This window comes from Rhamphochromis sp. 'chilingali' (assembly GCF_963969265.1).
Source record: "Rhamphochromis sp. 'chilingali' genome assembly, chromosome: 12".
In the NCBI taxonomy this organism is placed as follows: Eukaryota; Metazoa; Chordata; class Actinopteri; order Cichliformes; family Cichlidae; genus Rhamphochromis; species Rhamphochromis sp. 'chilingali'.
In genome coordinates, this window is record NC_137939.1 from 19,791,540 (window position 1) to 19,812,718 (window position 21,179).

Consider the following 21,179-nt stretch of genomic DNA (forward strand, 5'->3'; position numbering starts at 1 on the left):
TAGGACCTGATTTTATAAATCAGAAGCATCTGTCCAGTTCATTTTTCTCCGTAGTCCAGGCGAGATGCTTCTGCCATTGTCCCTGGTTCTGGAGTAGTTTTAGAATAGAAATGCGACAGATGTAGTTTCTTTCCTGAAGACATCTGTGCATGGTGGTTCTTGGGGGACATACAGAGCCTCAGTTTATTTCTTGTGAAGCTCCTTCTTGAACTCTTCTCGAGCCTGCAGTCATCAGTCTTTTCCCCAGTCAACTTTCCCTTAATATGCTTTAATACACTATTTTACAAACAGCCGGCCTTTTCAGCAGTGACCTTCGGTGGCTTAAGGGTGTCAATGGTCATCATCCAGACATCTGTCAAATCAGCATAGTCACTCATCATAGTGGTTTCATGTACTAGTCTGCAGTATTTATACTGTATAAATAATAATTTATTCAAACTACTCATTTACTGGATTTCTAATTTTCATGAGCGACAAGCTATGATCAAAATTAAGATAAAAAAGGTTTGACCTATTGCACATGAAATTGCAAAAAAATAACTTATTATAATATTTAGTCATTTTTGAGAGGCACTAGTACACTGTATTTGAACAGGGACTGAAGCTTTCTACACTGAGTGTCTTGCTTAGTAAGGCCCTTTAGGATTAGCCAAAATTAGAACAAATGGTCCGTTTGGACAACCCCATTTATTTAATCTTGATTAATTAAATTGAACATTTTTGGTTGACAGCGCATTTTATTATTCAGGTTTCTAATTATTTCAATTACCATAAAGGTGCCAAAACAACATGAGATGTTACTTCATGCTTATCAAGGTATATTAAATATAATTGCAATGCAAGACTTGTGTATCTGTGTAAATATGGCCTGAGGGGGGAAATTTCCTGTTAAATGAATTACATGTCTACATATCTTCTACCACAACTGCTAAGGTGATTAAAGAACATTTAAACAGCATTGTCACTCTTCCTGTAAACTTGCATGACTTCATACTCACATGCCCCGCCCTGTATAGTTAGATCGAGCATCACAACCATGTGACAAGCATGAATTTGGATTTATGAAAGAGAAAGAGCAAGACACATTCACATTAGATAGTTGCTCTTTTTTATACAGGCTCAAAAGAGGTAGCTTGTTTCCTTTATATTTTTAGAGCATGGTTTAACTGCAGACCTACAGTACATATGCTTAAGATCAGGTATAGTAGCATGAATATGCATTGCTCACTTTGGATCTTTCTTAGACAGAATTTCTTTTAACAGTCATGTGCACCCACTTATTGAGATCCAGTCAATTCTTTATAAGCTCGTGTGAACACGGGCTTAATAAAATATCTCATCATGAAAAAAATAAATAAATAAAAATAAAAATTTAATGTGTTTTGGATAAGAGGTTTCAGACGTACACCCTGATGGAGAACTATCCTCGAAGAACCCATGCATCGATGTGAAGATATGTATACAAAAAAAGTCAACACACAACGAGATACACTCAATATTATTTATGTTATTGTACAATCTGCATTTTTAAACAAATAATAATAATAAAAAAAAAGATTAGTAAGATGTACAGTATTCGAATGATCGTATCTGGTGTGGACTGACTCAAGTCCACCCAGAGCTCCAGTGATAGGAGAGGACAGAGGGCTGGAATGACTTATGACGGCTTAATAAGTGGTGTGTGTGTGTGTGTGTGTGTGTGTGTGTGTGTGTGTGTGTGTGTGTGTGTGTGTGTGTGTACAGCAGTGTCTGTGTGTACGTCTGCATGTATCTGCTTGTATTCATAAGTTTTCTGTTGTGTGTGCATTCAGCCAAGGTGTTGATAGGAGGTGGAATGTCACATGGCGGGGGATGGGATAAAGGGATGAAAGCAAAACAGAGAGAGGAACAAGTGGGAAACAAAAAGAAAACATGGAGTCAAAAGTAGCAGGGGCTCAGTTGGTGTAGATCTGCCCTTCAGGTGGCTGAGGAAGCTTCATGTTTTCCTTGCAGGTCATGAGCCGTCGAAGCTCCAGCAGCACCATCCGGATACTGTAGGAGTTCTGCCACTTGGCCAGCGCAGACACTGCATGCATGTCAACCTGCAGGGTGGAGATGGATGCAGTTAGACATTGTAATTATCCCCCATCTTGGATTTACCTTTTTAAAGCACCAAAATGTTTTTAAAAATTATTTATTTTTTAATAACTGTATTTCATTGTTCAGATCCATTATACCGGTATTCACATTTATTTTAATAGAAACTGATTTACTGCTGCTTTAACCTGCAATGTGTTTAAGTCACGCTTCACACATTAACCTTGGGCATACAATTAGAGAAAAAAAAAGCAGAGCAACAGATGAATGAGCACTGACACGCTTGACCAAGTGAAATGAGTGCAACCACCCACAAAGAAGCGAGGAAGTCATGTTATTTACGTGCAAAAAAGGGGACCTTTGTATCTATTCCATTTCCAAATAGACTAGTGTCGCTTCGCATGATCCATAGCTCACAGCGATCCTTAATGAATTACCTTGGTACAGCATCTCAGTTTATCCACAGACTGAAACAAGCAATTTTATCCTTTGCCCCCAGCGTTTTGCCACGTAAAATAAAAGGTTTGAGTAGCAGGTGGGTGTTTAAAGGTAGAGCAGTGTGCCTGAGATGACCATATTAGACAATTAATCTCTTATAATATTATATTGCATTAAAAGTAAAAAAATAAAATAAAAATAAAAAAGTCTGAAAGTATAATGTGTGTATAATGTGTGTGTATGTGTTAGTCCCCATAGGGAAATAGTTCCTCTACATTTAACCCATTCACCCAGTGAAGCAGTGGGCAGCCACCAATGCAGCGCCCGGGGAGCAGTGTGTAGGGACGGTACCTTGCTCAGGGGTACCTCAGGGTAGCCGTTCAGTGGAGTTGAACCCCCGACCTTCTGATCATGGGGTCACCACTCTACCTACTGCCCCTAAGTGGGTTTTTAAATAAGAATGAAGGCTGAACTGGCCCTCGTCTTTCTTCCTAACTTGCATGGTGCTCATGTAAGTTAGGAAAAAAGATCCCACATATTACCAATTTTTTGAGATCTTTAAAAAAAAAAAAAAAAAAAAACTCTTGGAAAATCCTAAAACATCTGAATAAAGATCGAGATGCACATTATGTAAATCATCTATTGTCGTCTTTTTCCATGGAACCAATGGCCGTCTTCTAAACAAGATGATATGAACTCATAACCAGACAACTGCAGAGCTGGACCTTTTGGGACTTTTAAGGAGTAAATAAAATCTTATATTGATATTTCAGCCAATATTCAACCAGTAAGTGAGAGTATTAAACAATAAGATGATACGAAACATATATCCTGACATATCAGTGATAGGCCAGTTTAAGCTAGTTGATCAGTTGTTTATCTGACTCCACAGAGCAGATATGATGCTCCTTCCACAGAGTGCATCCAAAATGAGCCAATCAAGCTTAAGAATAATGATAAATAATTCACATACCACACCGTTGGAGGTGTGCACGCCATTCAAGTTTATCTTTGTCACAAATCTGACAAAAGGTGGTGATTCTGGGTATCCTGGCCCGCATTCAACCTTCAGATTGTACATCCTGTTTTCATAGCTTGTCTGTTGATCAAAGGAAGTTAGGGAGAGGTGAGAAGACAGCACACCGAACTTTGAAGAACAAAAAAAAAAAAAAAAAAAAAAAGTACACAATGTTCACTGTGTGCAACAACATCATGTGAAAACTAAGGCAGGAAATACCCTTGTAGGGTTTTTTTTCTCCTGACTCACAAAGGCCCTGGGGAGAGTTTAAAGAGTCTGCGGTACCTTGTTTTTACACAAATCTGTGCCTTTTGCTTTAATCTAATCAACAAAATGTCTGCTATAATTAACATAACTGCTAATTTTATTACAATTTTTGGCTCTGGCCAAAACATTTGGTGGCATGCCAGAATTTTTTTATGCTCCCTGCATACAGGCTGTAACTGTGACAGCACTGCTGCAGTTTTACCCAGTCACACAGTAAATGAATACACTGTAGATGAAGACAAACTGGCTGACCCAGCTGCAATCTAACATACGGTAATGTCCATGGTCCTGTGAAAGAGGTCCTCAAAGGACTGTAGTCAATAATTTAAAAACAGCATTTTCAATAACAGTCTCATATAGGTCATTTCAACTTTACAGCTTAGCACTGAGCAGTGCTAAGTATTTATAAATACCTATAAATAAAAATTAACTAAAAAGATACTGGGACATCTGTCAGCAGTCAAAAACAACATTATGCTGCAAACTTATGCGATATTTGGTCTTTAGTCAGGAGTTTAATTGTGCTTCTGCTTCACATTTATTCTGTTTTAATTCAAAAACATTCATTCGAAGCACTGCAAAGTAGTGTTAGTGCCTCGATGTTTTCCTCTTCTTCACATGGACGACCTGATTTGCTCCCCAACATCATGCCATGCACAAATCAAACCTGACACCTTTGGTTTAAGTAACTTAATCTTTTGGCTTGGTCAACACTCCCCTGCTCCTGCAAAGTCCTCATCCAGGTGTTAAAAATGGCACCACTAACCCTTGGGGGGCCAAGGATCACCCCTCTCCATCGTGTTAAGGTCATGTCCTCATCATCCTCCAAGCCCCAGCTCACCGTTCCATCTCCCACACCTTTCTGACCTTCCTCCAGCTCTTCCAGGAGCCGGAAATTGCGAGGAACTTTAACGCCTGTTTGTGGGCAAACACACAGCCATTCAGTCATGCAAACTTCCAGAGCCACAGGTAGATTTACGAAGCTAAATAAAACTGCCAGCAGTGTGCCAGACAAAATGACTTTCAGTTATGAAGTTATGACTCAATAAGACAGAAAAAATAAGGGACGCCTCAGCTGCGCAGCCTACGTGAGCCTTTTGATAAGAGCAGGTGTTATTTTCACGTCCTGTGAGACTTGAGCATCTGGCTCCGGCGGTGCCGCATCACTTGGCCTCCGCAGTGAGATACGACGAGGCTGCACCCTTAACAGAGCCATCCAAACAAACCCAGTCACACTGCCAGCTGCTGCAGCATTTCAGCTCAGCTCACCGGCGTCTCCAGAGAAGCTCAGTGAAGCTCAGCGCAGGTCATGTTTCCCTCATGAGCTCACGGAAAACGTACAGTCACTGTTTACGTTTAACAGCCGGGCAGGAAGACCGTCTTACTGCGGGATTCACCCGCATTTCTTGATGACATTTAAGTAACGCTACACACCCGGTTTGCAACACATCGCGCCTGTAAATAATCTGATGTCGCAAACAGGCTGTCATTTTCCGGTGGGGTGGCGGTGCTGTGGTTTGACAACAGGATGCTGTAATTTAAGCAGCATCCTAAATCAAACTATTAAATTAAAATGTATAAATGAATACACAAATGCATAAGCAAGTTGCAATGCCTCATATTTGCTGATGGCTGGCGAGTAACGGCTCCACGCCCATAAAACAGCACTGAAGTGAGACCTGCTGTCCTTTTATCTAACTTAAGATAGCTTAGCTGCTAGCATCGCTTCCTATTCATTCTCCTCAGCTTTGTTTTAGCTTCTATGTAATAACACAACATAGCACAGCGCCTCAATGCGGAATCCATCTAATCATAAAACCTAACAGGTACGCGGTAAAAATTCACTGACAACACTGTTCAAAAATAGCTTTTCGCAGTGATTAAATACGTCTCAACCGTTTTACCTGATCCGGCGGCGACCGCCATCTTGTCGCTACACAGCGGGAGCGAGCACGCACTTTTACCATTGTAGCCAGCGGTGCGTGCGCGAGCAAGAAGACAGCAGCGGCGCTTCCTTTGTTGCTCTAAGCAAACTGATTAGCTATGTGGCTGCATAAAACGGAACTGTTATAATAATAATAATCATTATTACTATTGTTGTTGTTGTCGTCGTCAGAGTAGCACATTAACTTAGAGATAATCTAACCTGGCATACTTTCCAAGGCAGGTCACTATATTAAACGATTTAATTCTGTCAGAGCATCAAAAAAAACTGTGCTTATTTTAATAGTCATTTCATTAAATAGAGATATTATTAACTGCCCTTTTGCTCCAGGGGTTTTTTAATCCACCAGTTCCAAAGGCAAGAGTGTTTGTCCAGCATTCTGCCTTTATGGTATATCTTTCAATCATCTTTCTTCAAATGTAGCATGTAATTCTCTACTAGTTCTATTCACATTGCATGATAAATCAGTATACATGTAATTTAGGTCAGAGTTTTGTGCTTCTGCAGAAATTGTGGAAATCCAGCATGACTGAGGAGGAGGATGGGCCTATAAGAGGTCATTCATCAGCATGTGCATCTACTTTTAGGTAGGTATGTATAGGTATTGTGCATGTGCATCTACATCTACTGATTTGAAACCATTTTACAGCACCCTCAGCGTCATGGGGAATGAAAAATGAAGGTATTTCTGAAGGCAAAGGCCACAATTAAAATAACAAAGATGGGGGAGTGTCAATATATTAGAAGAAAAAGATCGCTGTGAGAGATTAAAACATGAAACCCTTAATTAGCAAGGATAGATTAAAGCATGCCAAGTTTGATTAGGTCATTCACTGACTGACTGCAGGCTTATTACATAGCAAGTAAGCTGTGGAGTCTGGTGTCAAAAGGTTGACCTAAGCTTGCAAATTAAAGGGAAGAGGTGTTCTTGACTCAGAAACAATATTTCTCTGTGTGAAAATGCCTTGTGATCTCAAGAGGTTAGAGCAGAGTGGCCAGTTTGCTTTGAGCTGATAGGAAACTAAGTCAAACAACCGCTTTATACAACCAACGCACAACACGTCAACAGGTGCCACTCCTGTCAGCTAAGAACAGGAAACTGTGGCTACAATTCACACGGGCTCGCCAAAACTGGAAAACAGAAGAATGGAAAAAGAATTTGCCTGATCTAGTGTCTTGATTTTCTCCTGTCACATTCAAACGGCCGGGTCAGAATTTGGTAGAAACAGCTTTCAAGCATGAAAGCATGGATCCATTCTGCCTTGTCTCAACACTTCAGGCTTGTGACGGTGATGTAATGGTGTGACGAATATTTTCTTGGTACCCTTTGGACCCTTTAGAGCCAAATGAGCATCTTTAAAATACCACAGTCTGCCTCATTATTGTTGCTGACCATGTCCTTCCCTTCATGACCACATTGTATCCATTATCTGATGTCGGTTTTCCAGCAAGATAAAGCACAAAGCTCACAATATCTGAAACTGGTTTCTTGAACATGACAGTGAGCTCACTGTTCTCAAATGGCTTCCACAGACACCAGATCTCACAGAGAGAACCTTTGGGATGTGGTGGAACATCATGGATATGCAGCCAACAAACCAACAGCAACTGTGTGACACTGTTATGTCAGTATCAGCTGTTACGGAAATCTGAAACAAAACAAGTTGTCTCTGTGAGATTTTAATTTGCCTTGGCAAAGGTCTCAGAAAACAGTACAGAGTACAGCAGCTCTCCAGTGCCATCACATTCCCCCCTTTTGATCATTTATTGATTCACAGGGCAGCACGGTGGTTAGCACTGTTGCCTCACAGCAAGAAGGTCCTGAGTTTGACTCCACAGGAGCCTGTCTGTGTGGAGTTTGAATGCAGTTGGGTTAACTGATGATTCTAAATTGTCCATAGGTGTGAGTGTGAATGGTGTCTGTCTCTCTGTGTTAGCTCTGCGATACACTGGCGACCTGTCCAGGGTGTACCCTGTCATCAATTAACCCAGCCCTACTAACTGACATGACAGCATCACACAGTTGCTGTAGGTTTGTTGGGTGCACATTGTGAGATTACTATACTATCTTATGCCACCTTTTACTTCTAATCAAAGAATTGTTGAATCATTATACGGCTATAGGCCACATTATTCCTTGGATTAAAGATTGTGAAATCATTACACCGTTTTATGATGCATTATACTGCTGAGTTATAAGAAATGCTGTTTGTGTCGAATCATGGCCTTCCTTTTCTGATTACAAAGAGAACAGAATATATTGTAGAGGTTTTCTGCCCCATCTCATCAGGAGGAGATAAAACAGGAAGCCAAGGCCGTCACTTAGGTGCTGTAAGAGAGAAAGATGGTAAATGGTAAATGGCCTGTATTTGTATAGCGCTTTACTTAGTCCCTAAGGACCCCAAAGCGCTTTACAGAACATTCAGTCATTCACACACACTGGTGATGGCAAGCCACATTGTAGCCACAGCTGCCTTGGGTCGCACTAACAGAGGCGTGAATGTGAATGCTTAGTGCGGAGGGGGGCCGGAGCTATAAGAATGTGAGAAATGGTCAGACACTTCTGGCGGACACCCTCCTGTCCGGATGTTTGTAATGCTCAAAGTGTGTATGGAATAAAGAGAATTGTTTTGATGAGATTGTTGAGATTGTGTTGTTCTTCCTTCAGCCCAAAGATCAAAGAACTGGGATATCCAATGATATCCATGATATCCCACCACAACCCAAAGGTTCTCTCTGTGAGATCTGGTGTTTGTGGAAGCCATTTGAGAACAGTGAGCTCACTGTCATGTTCAAGAAACCAGTTTCAGATATTGTGAGCTTTGTGCTTTATCTTGCTGGAAAACCGACATCAGATGATGGATACAATGTGGTCATGAAGGGAAGGACATGGTCAGCAACGATAATGAGGCAGACTGTGGCATTTTAAAGATGTTCATTTGGCTCTAAAGGGTCCAAAGGGTACCAAGAAAATATTCGTCACACCATTAGATAAACATCACAAGCCTGAAGTGTTGAGACAAGGCAGAATGGATCCATGCTTTCATGCTTGAAAGCTGTTTCTACCAAATTCTGACACGTGACAGCAGAAAATCAAGACACTAGATCAGGCAAATTCTTTTTCCATTCTTCTGTTTTCCAATTTTGGTGAGCCCGTGTGAATTGTAGTCACAGTTTCCTGATCTTAACAGACACCTGGCACCTGGGTTATTTTCTGTTGTGCGTTGGTTGTATAAAACGATTGTTTGACTTAGTTTCCTACCAGCTCAAACCAGTCTGGCCACTCTCCTCTAACCTCTGAGATAACAGGGCATTTTCACACAGAAAATTGCAGCTCTGCAAAGATATTCTCTCTTTTTCAGATCGTTCTCCGTGACCTCTTGAGATGGTTGTGCAGGAAAACCCCAGCAGATCAGCAGTTTCTGAAATACTCAGCCCGTCAGGCATCAACATTTAAATCACCTTTCTTTTCCATTCTGGTGCTTGGTTTGAACTTCAGCAGGCCGTTTTGACCATGTCTACACACTTAAATAGATTTGTCTTTGTACCATGTGATTGGTTAACATTTGCATTAACAAGCAGTAGAACAGGTGTGCCTAATGAAATGACTGCTGAATGCTTTTGTTATTGTAGAATCTCCTCAATATGGTATAGTCGAACTGAGTGCAGAATAATTTGTCTGTTCTGCTTGAACAGGATTAATTGAATAAGTGAATTTAAAGTGTTTGTTTTGCTTGGAATAAACAGAAGCCTGGAATGTAACATGACAGCTGCGTCTGTGAGAAGTGCATCGATTAGCAGTAAATGTGTCGAGGGCCAGGCTCCAGGTACAGACAGGGTCATTAATTATTAATGCGCTTTTCATTGTGGATGTTTTAACCACTGACGCAAGTACCTGTAGCAGCGGCAGAAGACCATCAGATGCTGCCGATTATTGTACCTTTTTTGCAAAAAGTTATGGTGAGAAAGTCTTTACTTAGGCAAATACAGTGGGGCAAAAAAGTATTTAGTCAGCCACCGATTGTGCAAGTTCCCCCACTTAAAATGATGACAGAGGTCAGTAATTTGCACCAGAGGTACACTTCAACTGTGAGAGACAGAATGTGAAAAAAAAATCCATGAATCCACATGGTAGGATTTGTAAAGACTTTATTCGTAAATTAGGGTGGAAAATAAGTATTTGGTCACCTCAAACAAGGAAAATCTCTGGCTCTCACAGACCTGTAATGTCTTCTGTAAGAAGCTTTTCTGTCCCCCACTCGTTACCTGTATGAATGGCACCTGTTTGAACTCATCATCTGTATAAAAGACACCTGTCCACAGCCTCAAACAGTCAGACTCCAAACTCCGCCATGGCCAAGACCAAAGAGCTTTCGAAGGACACCAGGAAAAGTATTGTAGACCTGCACCAGACTGGGAAGAGTGAATCTACAATAGGCAAGCAGCTTGGTGTGAAAAAATCAACTGTGGGAGCAATCATCAGAAAATGGAAGACATACAAGACCACTGATAATCTCCCTCGATCTGGGGCTCCACGCAAGATCTCATCCCGTGGGGTCAAAATGATCATGAGAACGGTGAGCAAAGATCCCAGAACCACACGGGGGGACCTGGTGAATGACCTGCAGAGAGCTGGGACCAAAGTAACAAAGGTCACCATCAGTAACACACTACAACGGCAGGGAATCAAATCCCGCAGTGCCAGACGTGTTCCGCTGCTGAAGCCAGTGCATGTCCAGGCCCGTCTGAAGTTTGCCAGAGAGCACATGGATGATACAGCAGAGGATTGGGAGAATGTCATGTGGTCAGATGAAACCAAAGTAGAACTTTTTGGTATAAACTCAACTCATCGTGTTTGGACGAAGAAGAATACTGAGTTGCATTCCAAGAACACCATACCTACTGTGAAGCATGGGGGTGGAAACATCATGCTATGGGGCTGTTTTTCTGCCAAGGGGACAGGACGACTGATCCGTGTTAAGGACAGAATGAATGGGGCCATGTATCGTGAGATTTTGAGCCAAAACCTCCTTCCATCAGTGAGAACTTTGAAGATGAAACGAGGCTGGGTCTTCCAACATGACAATGATCCAAAACACACCGCCCGGGCAACAAAGGAGTGGCTCCGTAAGAAGCATTTGAAAGTCCTGGAGTGGCCTAGCCAGTCTCCAGACCTCAACCCCATAGAAAATCTGTGGCGGGAGTTGAAAGTCCGCGTTGCTCGGCGACAGCCCCAAAGCATCACTGCTCTCGAGAAGATCTGCATGGAGGAATGGGCCAAAATACCAGCTACTGTGTGTGCAAACCTGGTAAAGACCTATAGTAAACGTTTGACCTCTGTTATTGCCAACAAAGGTTATGTTACAAAGTATTGAGTTGTATTTTTGTTATTGACCAAATACTTATTTTCCACCCTGATTTACGAATAAATTCTTTACAAATCCTACCATGTGGATTCATGGATTTTTTTTTCACATTCTGTCTCTCACAGTTGAAGTGTACCTCTGGTGCAAATTACTGACCTCTGTCATCATTTTAGGTGGGGGAACTTGCACAATCGGTGGCTGACTAAATACTATTTTGCCCCACTGTATAAACACAATCAAGCAGTTGATTTAACCCTTTAATGCTAAGTGTATCATGTTTGATATGTGAGTTTTTGCAAGTTTTAGAGACTTTATTGGTGTGATTTTTTTCCCCATGTAAAAAATAAATAAATTGCACTATACATTTTGAAAGAATGCATTGCAAAAAGATTTGCTAATATAACTCAAATTAAAACTGTATATACAAATTAGCTTTTTAAAATTTCATCACAAGGTTAAAAAATAGAATTATTATGTATGAGAAGGTGGTGTTCTGTGTACTTGTGCACGTGGGCGATCGTGGCTCAAGAGTTGGCAGTTTGTCTTGTAATCGGAAGGTTGCTGGTTCGAGCCCCGGCTCCGACAGTCTTGGTCGTTGTGTCCTTGGGCAAGACACTTCACCTGTTGCCTAATGGTGGTGGTCAGAGGGCCCGGTGGCGCCAGTGTCCGGCAGCCTCGCCTCTGTCAGTGCGCCCCAGGGTGGCTGTGGCTACAATGTAGCTTGCCATCACCAGTGTGTGAATGTGTGTGTGAATGGGTGGATGACTGAATGTGTAAAGCGCTTTGGGGTCCTTAGGGACTAGTAAAGCGCTATACAAATACAGGCCATTTACCATTTACCCTGTGAAATCGTCACAAGTTCCTAAAACAGATTAAATAATACACTTTTTTCCCAGCCTTAAACTAAATAAAAATAATAATGATAACAGAAAGAAAAACACAGAAATATGTTTATTAGTTTATTTATAAATACAGTATATTATTTACACTGTAAGTCCTCCAACTGGAAGACAACAAAAAGGCATCAAGGCATTAATCTGATATCTAAAACTCCATCCCCACCACCGGTGTACATAACCAACAACAACAACATCCACATGGACCTTACCTCAGAAGAAGCAAGAGTCAAATCATGAGCAATTTAAAGTCAGTCAATGAACTCTTTTCCCACATTGTTGGCAAGAGGATAAGGCGATTCAATAAAGTCCGAGGACCATTACAGGAGAGATTCCGACTGCCCATCTCACTTACTAACATCTTCATTTGCTCTCACTAAATTTTTCAGGTGCGAAAAAAAAAAATACTTAATTGACCACATACAGTTCAAATCCACTGCTGAAAGTTCACTGTCTCTAAGCGGAAAATCCAAATACAGCTCGATCACAAATTCTACCTCAATAACAAGTGGCCAAGTTAACTGTACTGATTTATGGTAACAATAGATCCCAGAAAGCATCTACGATAATGTGACTACTCTGGATTTTAAAAAAAATCTGATGTATATGACTTTTACTTCTGAAATAATGGCCTTAACTTCACAAAAAAAGGAATTTGTTTTTCACAATTACTTTAATTCATCTAACCACAATCCTGAGATCATCTGGAGAGTAAGAAGAAAGCTTATGCATGTTAGAGCCACACTCACAACCATGTTATTCACCATGAAAGCCGTACACACCAACAGATGTCCAGTCTTTCTCCAAGAAAAGATTATTATGGTTTGGGTTCCTTCTGAGCTCATCATACATATTTAAAATAAAGTTGTCAGTTTCCAAATGAATGACAGCATGTCATATCTATCATTTCCACCCTCTATCCTTATTTTTTTCTATTCTGCTGATTTATAAAAGCACAAAGCATCCTTTAAACTGCCATTACCTTTATAAGATCACAAAAAGCAACTTGCTGAAGCACTGAAACATCCAGCAAAGCCAACGCCAAGATTCCCACTTGGAAAGTTGTCTGCAAAGGCTCTAACGCGTTCACTCACCGCAGTGTAACAGTGCACAAACATTTTGCCTAATACTGACCAAGAAGAACTACAGGAGTAGAACTCAAGCGGGCCTTAAACTTTAATGCAGTCACACCATCCATCTACCAGCAAAATGACACTACCAAGCGCACACAGAACTGCTTCTCACAATACTCTACAAGCACGATGCAGTCTGCAGTGTACTCCTGCTGCTGACCTATGGTAAATAATCCTATATAATCAAGTATGAAGGATTCTAAAAGTGGAATATCACGTAACATAAAGCAGAACTTTGGCTGCAAACGTAACTGTAATGATCATTAATCTGTCTACTTTAAGCTTAACAAGTAAGCCTTTAACCCAGTCAACCTAAGAAGGTTACCTTCTCCCATTTCCGCCTGAAAAACTTTGCCAGGATTTCCTTGGAATGAAGATAACACTTTGGTGGTTCAGACATGGGACCATTTGGTCAAAGTTTGGGGTCATTTCTTAAAAGCAGTACGATTAGTTTCCTCTGGAGCGAGCGCAATCCTCCCCATTCATGACTGCTTTTGCACAAACTCAAAGGAAAGCTGGTGACCCAGTGCATTGCTTGCACAAGCCGACATGCTATATGCATGCATGCATTCTTTCGTCTGTGTGACATCTTAATTAGAAAAAAGAAAAATTGTCATGCAATTTCTTAAGTAGCTAAATTTTTAAACTCCTGTTCTTCTGATTTAGCAAATATGTGTAAACTATAGAAAAAGAAAGGCATTTGAACCTAATCAGATGAGTTAAGACATATAATTAAGGGCCTCTTATTACAATGCATAGTTAATTGCTGTACAATACATTTACAAATCAATGACTGAAACATTAAAACTTTCAACCAATTAATCTCATCTAGACGTTTTAAAGGAAACTCCAAGATCGTCACCCTTCAGTGAAGCCCTTGAAACAATCACCGAGCCTGCTCGTCAGTTACCGAGAAGGTACACGGTGGCAACGTTGGTCAGCGGGAATGTTATGCTCTGAACCTGACAGTCTCCTTCCACGATACAAGCAATAGCGAGAAGCACGGAGTGAAAACGGTATCACATAAAGCTGACACGTAACATTGGAGTGTCTGCGTCTCACCATGCGAGATACAAACCCCAGAATGACAGAACAATGCAACATCACAACAAAAAGAGCTGCAGCTGAACCAAAAACAAACAGAAGTACTGCATATGCGGCGTGTAAGGCAGCTTGACAAAAAACTGCATGTGCCTCTTTCCTGAAAACTGGTTTGTTTGCATGGAGGGCACATGATCGTCTGATTTTAGGGCCAGACTAACCCAGCAGATACAACAACCGAATTTATTTCTATTTGCCCCAAATTTATAATGACCTAACATCAGTGATGACTGCAGTTTTGTAAATTTTTACAAGCCTTTCAAATCAAATGGTTTTGCTTGAAAATGACTTTTTCAATGGTTGGATCACATGCAAAGATCCACAAATGAAATTGAAAATACCACTATGATCCAACAGGAGCAGTTAGCTTTTCTTTTGATTTTTTTTAGGGGAGGGTTTCTTTTCCTTTAGCATCTCGTGGTAACATCTCCTCTTTGTTAGGAAAGTATAAAAGATGGACGCAGCTCCTAGGACATGAAGCCAACATGGAAGTGCTTTAAATATACGTTCTTTTTAATGGCCTCCAAGAAATGCTTTTATGGATCTGATCATATTAGATAAAATATTAAATACATTTTGCTCATTCTAAGTTTCAGAAAGGATAATAATCCATTAGCTGACCATTTGTGATTGACAAGTCGTCAACCAACAAGTCTGCAGTTCACTGACTTCTGGGTGACCTCACTGTGGCTACGTCCATCTTTTACACCGTCTATGTTTCTCAGTATTTTTGGAGTCATTTTTGGGGGGGTTGACACGCCCCAGATTAAACAATTAAATATGGCTGTGTTTTAGAAACTGTTTATATTAATCATCCTTGAACGCATCTTTACCTCGCTTTTAAAGAGTGTCAAAAGTGGGCTGAGCTGAACCCAAATGTGCAAGTATACAATAAATGTAACAGTAATATTTATCAATTTGATCTTTAGATATCAAAATTGGTAAAGCTTCCAAAAAGTCCTACATCACTGCAGCCTGACTACGCACCGTGACCTAAATAAAATTCAAGCCTAAAATCACTTGCACATCAAGTAGATCCTTGATAAAGTGGAGATGCAGAAACAGATCCACAGAAAATAAAGCTGAGCTAAATATAATGTGATTCATCATCACTTCAAATTAACAGCTGTGGCTCTGGAGAAGCAAAGAGTTTAACCTTTCAAGTATTTTTTTTGTTGAGTTTGATTTTTTTTTTTTATGTGGAGAAAATATTTGATTTCCTTAGAAAGTGATTTCAAATGTATATGATCGCTCTTCCTTAGCAAAACCCCTAAAAAGTGATGGGCTGTGTTAAATATATAAAGTTTCAAGGATATATTGCATTTATTTTTAAATATTATCTGTGTGAGAGTGATGAAAAATTCCACCAACAAAGCCCTCCTTTTGAAAAAAAGAAAAACAATGTGCAATAGTTAAAGCTATGGCATCAGAAAGTGTTAGATTGTAAGTCCATAGGAAGAAAAACTAAGTGTGGGGGGAAAAAAGGGATGAGAAGCCTGGACGGACCCAGTGTTGTCTGAGGTAGGGTGCAGTTAGCCCGCTGCGTTACTTGACTTTCTGAGCCCATTTCAGATCGTCCGACCTCGGCTTCTCTCCTGTCACACCCTGGATGAGATCCTCCAAGTATCTCCAGAAACCCAGCTTCTCCAAAGGGTAGTTCAGCCAACCTGGAGAATTAAAAAACAAACATTAACTCTCAAATCATCTTTAATTACATCCCTTATTCTGTCTGTCTTTCTTAAGTCAGACCCACTCACTCAGTGCATAACACTGAGCGAAGCACTCTTAATGAAGATGTAGGGTCAAAACCCATCTTTCAACAGAAATAAACACACAATGGAAAACTATAAAACCTGCCCTAACCTTCTTTCTTTGAAACATATTCTTATTTTTTTTAACTCTGATAAGCTCTGGAAATCTGTAATAATATAACCCTTTCCACTAACTAACCATATCCGATATTTCTACTACTGAGAATCCCTCAGCTACTCTGTGACTTTGCTTTTGCGATCAACCGCCAATGTCTCCGGGCTGCACGTGCAGCCGGATATCCTATACCTGCATCAAAACTTCCTGTTAATGACCGGGCTCTGGGTAACCAGTGGTTTCTAAATTGAATTTAGGTCAATAAGTTCCTTTTTTGTTCTCCACTCAGACAATTTATAAACATGTTACTAAAGCTTGCTCAGACTACAGGCGGGCTGCAATCAAAAAAAGCCTCTCTTTTGCCCACAGGTTCCGAAGATACCTTAAATCAGGCATTACAGCAAGGTGAAATAATCACTCACTTTTAAGACCCAAGTGTGGAACAAAAAAAGATTATTAACTTAATTATTAACCCAGCCTGTTTAAATACAGAACTTTAGGACAATTTTTAATTACACACTTAGTATGGGCTTAAATACAGAGTACTGATCTTATTTTGAGCAGTTGGCAGATAAATGTACATGTATTTACACACAATCTAACTGCGCAAGGAGCAGTTTTCATGACAAACACATTGTCAGTAAGTCAGCACAGGTGCAGCTTCATTGTTGGGAGGTTTTGTAAAGCACTACAACCCAAAGTCAGTCATGCAAGCCTGGACATGAAGCACCCTCTTTGCAACCGTTTTCGCCCTGCAACAGCCAGCAACCTTTACCAGCTGGTCAGGGAATACACGTTTCCTTAGCGCACAGCAGTTGCCAAAGGGTCAACAACCAGTCTCTGGGCCTGTATGACTAAGCCCTAATGTAGCAAATCTTCCATGTGAACATGCAAACATAGTAGAAGTGGGTAGACAGAGTTTGGTTGGGTAGTGTGAGAAAAGGTCTGGGTAATCCTGACGAAATAATACTACAAACCCGTAGTGATGCAGAAGTAGGTCTCGTGAGGAGAGACATGATGGATGCGGTGGTGCTTGCGGGGAAGGATGATGTGGCAGTCCTGCAGGAACACAACCCAACGAGGCAGCCCGAAGTATGTGTGAGACCACTTGTGAATCTGGTTGGTAAGAGTCACAAAGATGGCCAGTGCATACAGGTAGCAGTACAGGGGGTAGATATGGTAAATCTCCGCTGCAGGTAAAAGAAGACAAACATGGTAGTTTGTTTGCTGTTGCCTTCCTGCCCTTTTCTTAAAGAAACCGTTTTATTTTTTTTATCAGATTAGAGCATTGTCACGGTGGAGATAATGCTTTGTTGATACGAAACTCACCAGGTGAGAAGGTGAGAAAGTTATAGGCCATGTTTGCTAGAGGGACTATGGTCAGCATGCAGTTGTCACCGTTGGTCTCAATGAAGTCGTGACGGGTGATGGCTGTGGGGTCGATGTGGTGCTCTCTGAATGGACGTATAAAGGCCTGCATATATGTGGCAAATTAAGGAAAATGCTCCCTTTGAAAAATGACTATTTGGAGGTAAATGATGGGAAATCATACCTTTCCAAAGATGGGTAGATCTACCGATCCCCACGTATCAGCCCCCCAGTGAACAAATCCTGATGCAAAGTCTGCAGTGAGGATACCCGCCACTGAAAAGAAGAAAAAAAGAGAAGCTTGTTAAACGAGACAGCAAATAATAACACATAAGAAGACTACATCGTTTTTTAAAATTTAGTACTTACCAATGCCCAGCAGGATGGACCATATATGTCCCTGATGGAAATTGGCAAGGAGGTAAATGAGGTTGAAGGCCATGAGAGAGAAGCAGAGGATGACACTGATCCATTCTTGACATCTTTTGCCTTAAAGAACAAGAAACAGGAGCTTTTTAGTGACAAATTCAATCACTTGTGCAGCATTTTCAGTGCAGATATTCCAGTGATGTTCAAAGGTTAGGAAACGACTCTGCGTGTTTGTCTGATGTGGCAGCATTCCTCTGTTCTTTGACAATAATGAGCAGCAGGGCCTGAAATACCTGTCCACATGTTACAGCACAAAGACTGTAATTTAGTGACCTAGAAACAAAACAGCAAAAAAGCAGCAAACACAGTGTTAAACCACAAGACTAGATCTTAGTAAAAGGAGTGGGTGAATAGGACTTATTCCTTTTAAAAAAAACTCAGTAGTTTAGTGCTTATCCCACAGATTTTAATATTTGTCAAAGGGGAAATTTTGAGCATGCGCTAACTCATTTTGAACCAACTCACATTTTTGAAGCATTTCGATTTATTCATTAAAAAATATAACACTAGTTTGTTGCATTAACCCTCATTAACGTGTGACCTCATTGTTACTGGCTGTTTTATATTTACATCAGCTTACGCTCCAATAAATCTGTCCCGAACAAATGTATGTTCCATTAAACTGTGGTGCTTATTTTTTTCTGTCATGCCCCACTTGTGAAACCATAACGATTTTACCAAAACATTAAAAACAATTAGAATGATCTGATGATAATTTAGCCCACAAAACATTTGATTAATTCAGCTTTCAGCAGATCTTGTCTGCCGTGGCCCTATCATCCACCAGTCGGATGCACACCCCAGAGACACTATAAGCATGAGATTTAATGCACACAACAAATGAACAGAAATCCACTGGCGAATTCAGCAACACTAAAGATGGTGGTTATCTCACCCCCTCTGCCACCAAAGAGTCACTCAACAGCCGAAGCAGGAAACATGAGCCAGCTGTGTTATTGACCAGACACACAGCTGAACATGGCAGCTTATCTACCCGCTCCATCATAGTCTGTGGTTTTATCACTTTCCTTGCCTAACGTGAATTTGCATTGCTTTTGGTCAGAAATGTTAGTCAGTGATATTGGTGCTCTTTGCTGAGCTGTTAAGAAAGCCCTAACGTTGAGAAACATTCATCAGTTTTGTTCTGCTTAAGTCAAATTTTTGTGGCTCCAGACATGCACTGGGTATTCCAGAACATCATTATGTTTCCAGTAACATATCTCATTCCTGCCAGGTCCCCAAGGCGTTCCCAATGCAGATGACATAGTGAATTCTGGTTCTATCCCGGGATCTCTTCCCAGAGGAACGTACCTAGAAAACCTCCAAGGGAAGGCACCTAGGAAACGATGCCTGACCCACCTCAGCTGGCTCTTTCAGGGGAGCAGCTGCTCTGCTCCCAACTCCCTTCACATGTCTCCTCACCCTCTCTCTAAGGCCTGATTTAGACTTTTGCCTAACCGACATTACCTATGTTAAGTGTTTGCCAGCATTTGTGTTGGTGCATTATGTGTTAATAATGTATCCAGTGCCAGTTGCCAGATACAAATAAAATGATGAGACGTTCTTCCCTCCTGCGGACATCAGCCTTTGTTTTGGTCAGTTTCGTCAAATCTCCTTCCAGGAATTTGCTGACATTTGTGAGTCCGAATACTGATACTATGATTATTATTCCTCATATTCTCTCACTGAAGGTCCAAAACCTGCCATGAAAAAGTATCCTAAAACAAACAGGAGCAATCAACAGCACCCAATAACCATGCATTAGCCTCTACTTTTGGGGCATTTTTTAAGACTTTAAACAGGGTTTTTTTTTTGTCCATGTGAACATCTATCCCTGATGTTTGAAAACGTCAAATGAAATCAAGCTCTAGATAAACTAAATCATACAGTAACAAGGTTTTTAATATGCAGGAGAAACCATGCTACCTGCTGTGACTTAACTGTGTAGAAATGTAATGCGCGTGTAATGACAGTAGACTCAAAGAAATGTGGAAAAGCAGAATATTTTTGAAGTTGCACATTTTTCTTAAGGCATTACAAATATCTTCTCTTGAGTGGCAAATGTCTGGGATAAAGGATGTCTTTTCTCTCTGGCCCAGATGACCACTATCACAGGACTTCCTGGGTGTTTTTAATGCAGTGTTTCCAGTTTGGCCCACTTAAGATCAAACGGGGGCTGCACGTGGCCCAGGAACTAAAATAAGTTTCTAATCAGTCACATGCAAAACCTAGTTTCAGTTGCCATTGTGAAAATGCATTTTTATGATGGGCGTGAAACACCACTGAGTGTTTTAACAGGGTGACCGATGGAGCTCTCCAAACAATTCAGAGCATGAGTTTTTGGTTGTGTTTGCAGCCCGTGTGTGCTGACTTGGCAACCAACAACAGCACAGATACGAAAGGTCACAGCAGCTCCGTGACCAGACGAGGTTTCTGAGCCTAAAGCAGAGGCAGTGTATTCTTCTATAACCTCTCTCCCTGATGCTCGAAATGTCAAAGCAGCACAGCCACTCGAAAACAAATTCAGCCACTCTGACATAATTTCCTCTTGTGTCACGACAGCACCGTGGCTGTAATACACCCATACTGCCGACGACTGCTCGGTGTCATTTAAGTGGAGCAGTTAAATACAATCTGCTTCTTTTCGTTTAGTAGTTTTAGCAGTTTGTTTCTTGGTGACTGAATAAAGACCGTCGTTATGTCACACCGCCACTCGGTGAACATGCCCATTAGACGGAGCTGCAGCGGAGAGGATCGACTCACCTGGCGAGTACAAATTAGCCAGTTCTCGGGCACCGGCGTGTTGTGGACCCCATCTGGCCGCTCCCCGGCCCGGTCCCTGTGGCTCAAGGCTCTGTGTTTCCCCTCCACACTCGTTCTCGTTAACCATACTCGCCATTTCTTTCCGCTATGGGCCCGGCCCCTTCAATCTCTCTACTCACCACCAGGAACCAACAGAATCACCAACTTCTCAGCCCACAGACAGCGCAATGTTTTCAGCCAATGAGGTGCAAGCCGTTGAACGCAGCTACCAATCAACAGCCAGTTGGCTGCTTGGTTACTTCACAGGCAGCCAAGTGACCAATAGGGAAGGGGGCTGCGAGGGGCGCGATCGAATTTCCTGACCGCACCCGTGCTGTCTAGAGCCCGCTCTGCTCGTGCCCGCGGTATTCCAGAATGAGCAGGAAACGCAAATTTAGTGCAGTAAACAGTAACCTTCACTAAGGCCAATAATGTTTTAAGGCGCTGATACAATTTACAGCTATTCCTTAAAAA

At 41.2% G+C, this 21,179-nt stretch overlaps 2 protein-coding genes and 1 long non-coding RNA gene across 4 annotated transcripts; 1 reads left to right on the forward strand and 2 right to left on the reverse strand.

Annotated features, from left to right (window-relative positions):
- Positions 1-1,677: 1,677 nt before the first annotated feature.
- Positions 1,678-5,757, reverse strand: LOC308407891 (ubiquitin-conjugating enzyme E2 variant 1-like). Of its 2 annotated transcripts, XM_080899836.1 has the most exons (4): positions 5,704-5,757; positions 4,566-4,714; positions 3,488-3,613; positions 1,678-2,081 (listed from the first exon to the last, which is right to left on the reverse strand). In XM_080899836.1, exons 1-4 carry the CDS (start codon positions 5,723-5,725, stop codon positions 1,935-1,937), a joined length of 444 nt encoding a protein of 147 aa, XP_080755962.1. In that variant the 5' UTR covers positions 5,726-5,757; the 3' UTR covers positions 1,678-1,934. The 2 variants fall into 2 exon arrangements, with proteins under 2 accessions (XP_080755962.1, XP_080755963.1); XM_080899837.1 differs by lacking the exon at positions 3,488-3,613.
- Positions 5,756-9,504, forward strand: LOC308407892. The gene is made up of 3 exons (XR_013973741.1): positions 5,756-6,134; positions 6,252-6,331; positions 9,107-9,504. It is a non-coding gene; the product is annotated as an uncharacterized lncRNA (long non-coding RNA).
- A 6,035-nt stretch (positions 9,505-15,539) lies between these two features.
- peds1 (plasmanylethanolamine desaturase 1) lies at positions 15,540-20,868 on the reverse strand. Its single transcript, XM_080899835.1, has 6 exons — positions 20,667-20,868; positions 17,844-17,963; positions 17,659-17,750; positions 17,436-17,580; positions 17,084-17,296; positions 15,540-15,907 (listed from the first exon to the last, which is right to left on the reverse strand). The coding sequence occupies exons 1-6, from the start codon at positions 20,800-20,802 to the stop codon at positions 15,786-15,788; spliced, it is 828 nt and encodes a 275-aa protein (XP_080755961.1). The 5' UTR covers positions 20,803-20,868; the 3' UTR covers positions 15,540-15,785.
- Positions 20,869-21,179: the final 311 nt, after the last annotated feature.

Coding starts and splice junctions, on each gene's coding strand:
- LOC308407891 (XM_080899836.1), bottom strand. CDS start 5,725: ATGGCGGTCGCCGCCGGATCAG. Junction 3,614..4,565: donor TGATCCTTGGCCCCCCAAGG/GTTAGTGGTGCC, acceptor TTTGATCAACAG/ACAAGCTATGAAAACAGGAT. Junction 2,082..3,487: donor TGCACACCTCCAACGGTGTG/GTATGTGAATTA, acceptor TCCACCCTGCAG/GTTGACATGCATGCAGTGTC.
- peds1 (XM_080899835.1), bottom strand. CDS start 20,802: ATGGCGAGTATGGTTAACGAGAACGAGTGTGGAGGGGAAACACAGAGC. Junction 17,297..17,435: donor CTTTCTCACCTTCTCACCTG/GTGAGTTTCGTA, acceptor TTTTACCTGCAG/CGGAGATTTACCATATCTAC. Junction 15,908..17,083: donor CTACTTCTGCATCACTACGG/GTTTGTAGTATT, acceptor TTAATTCTCCAG/GTTGGCTGAACTACCCTTTG.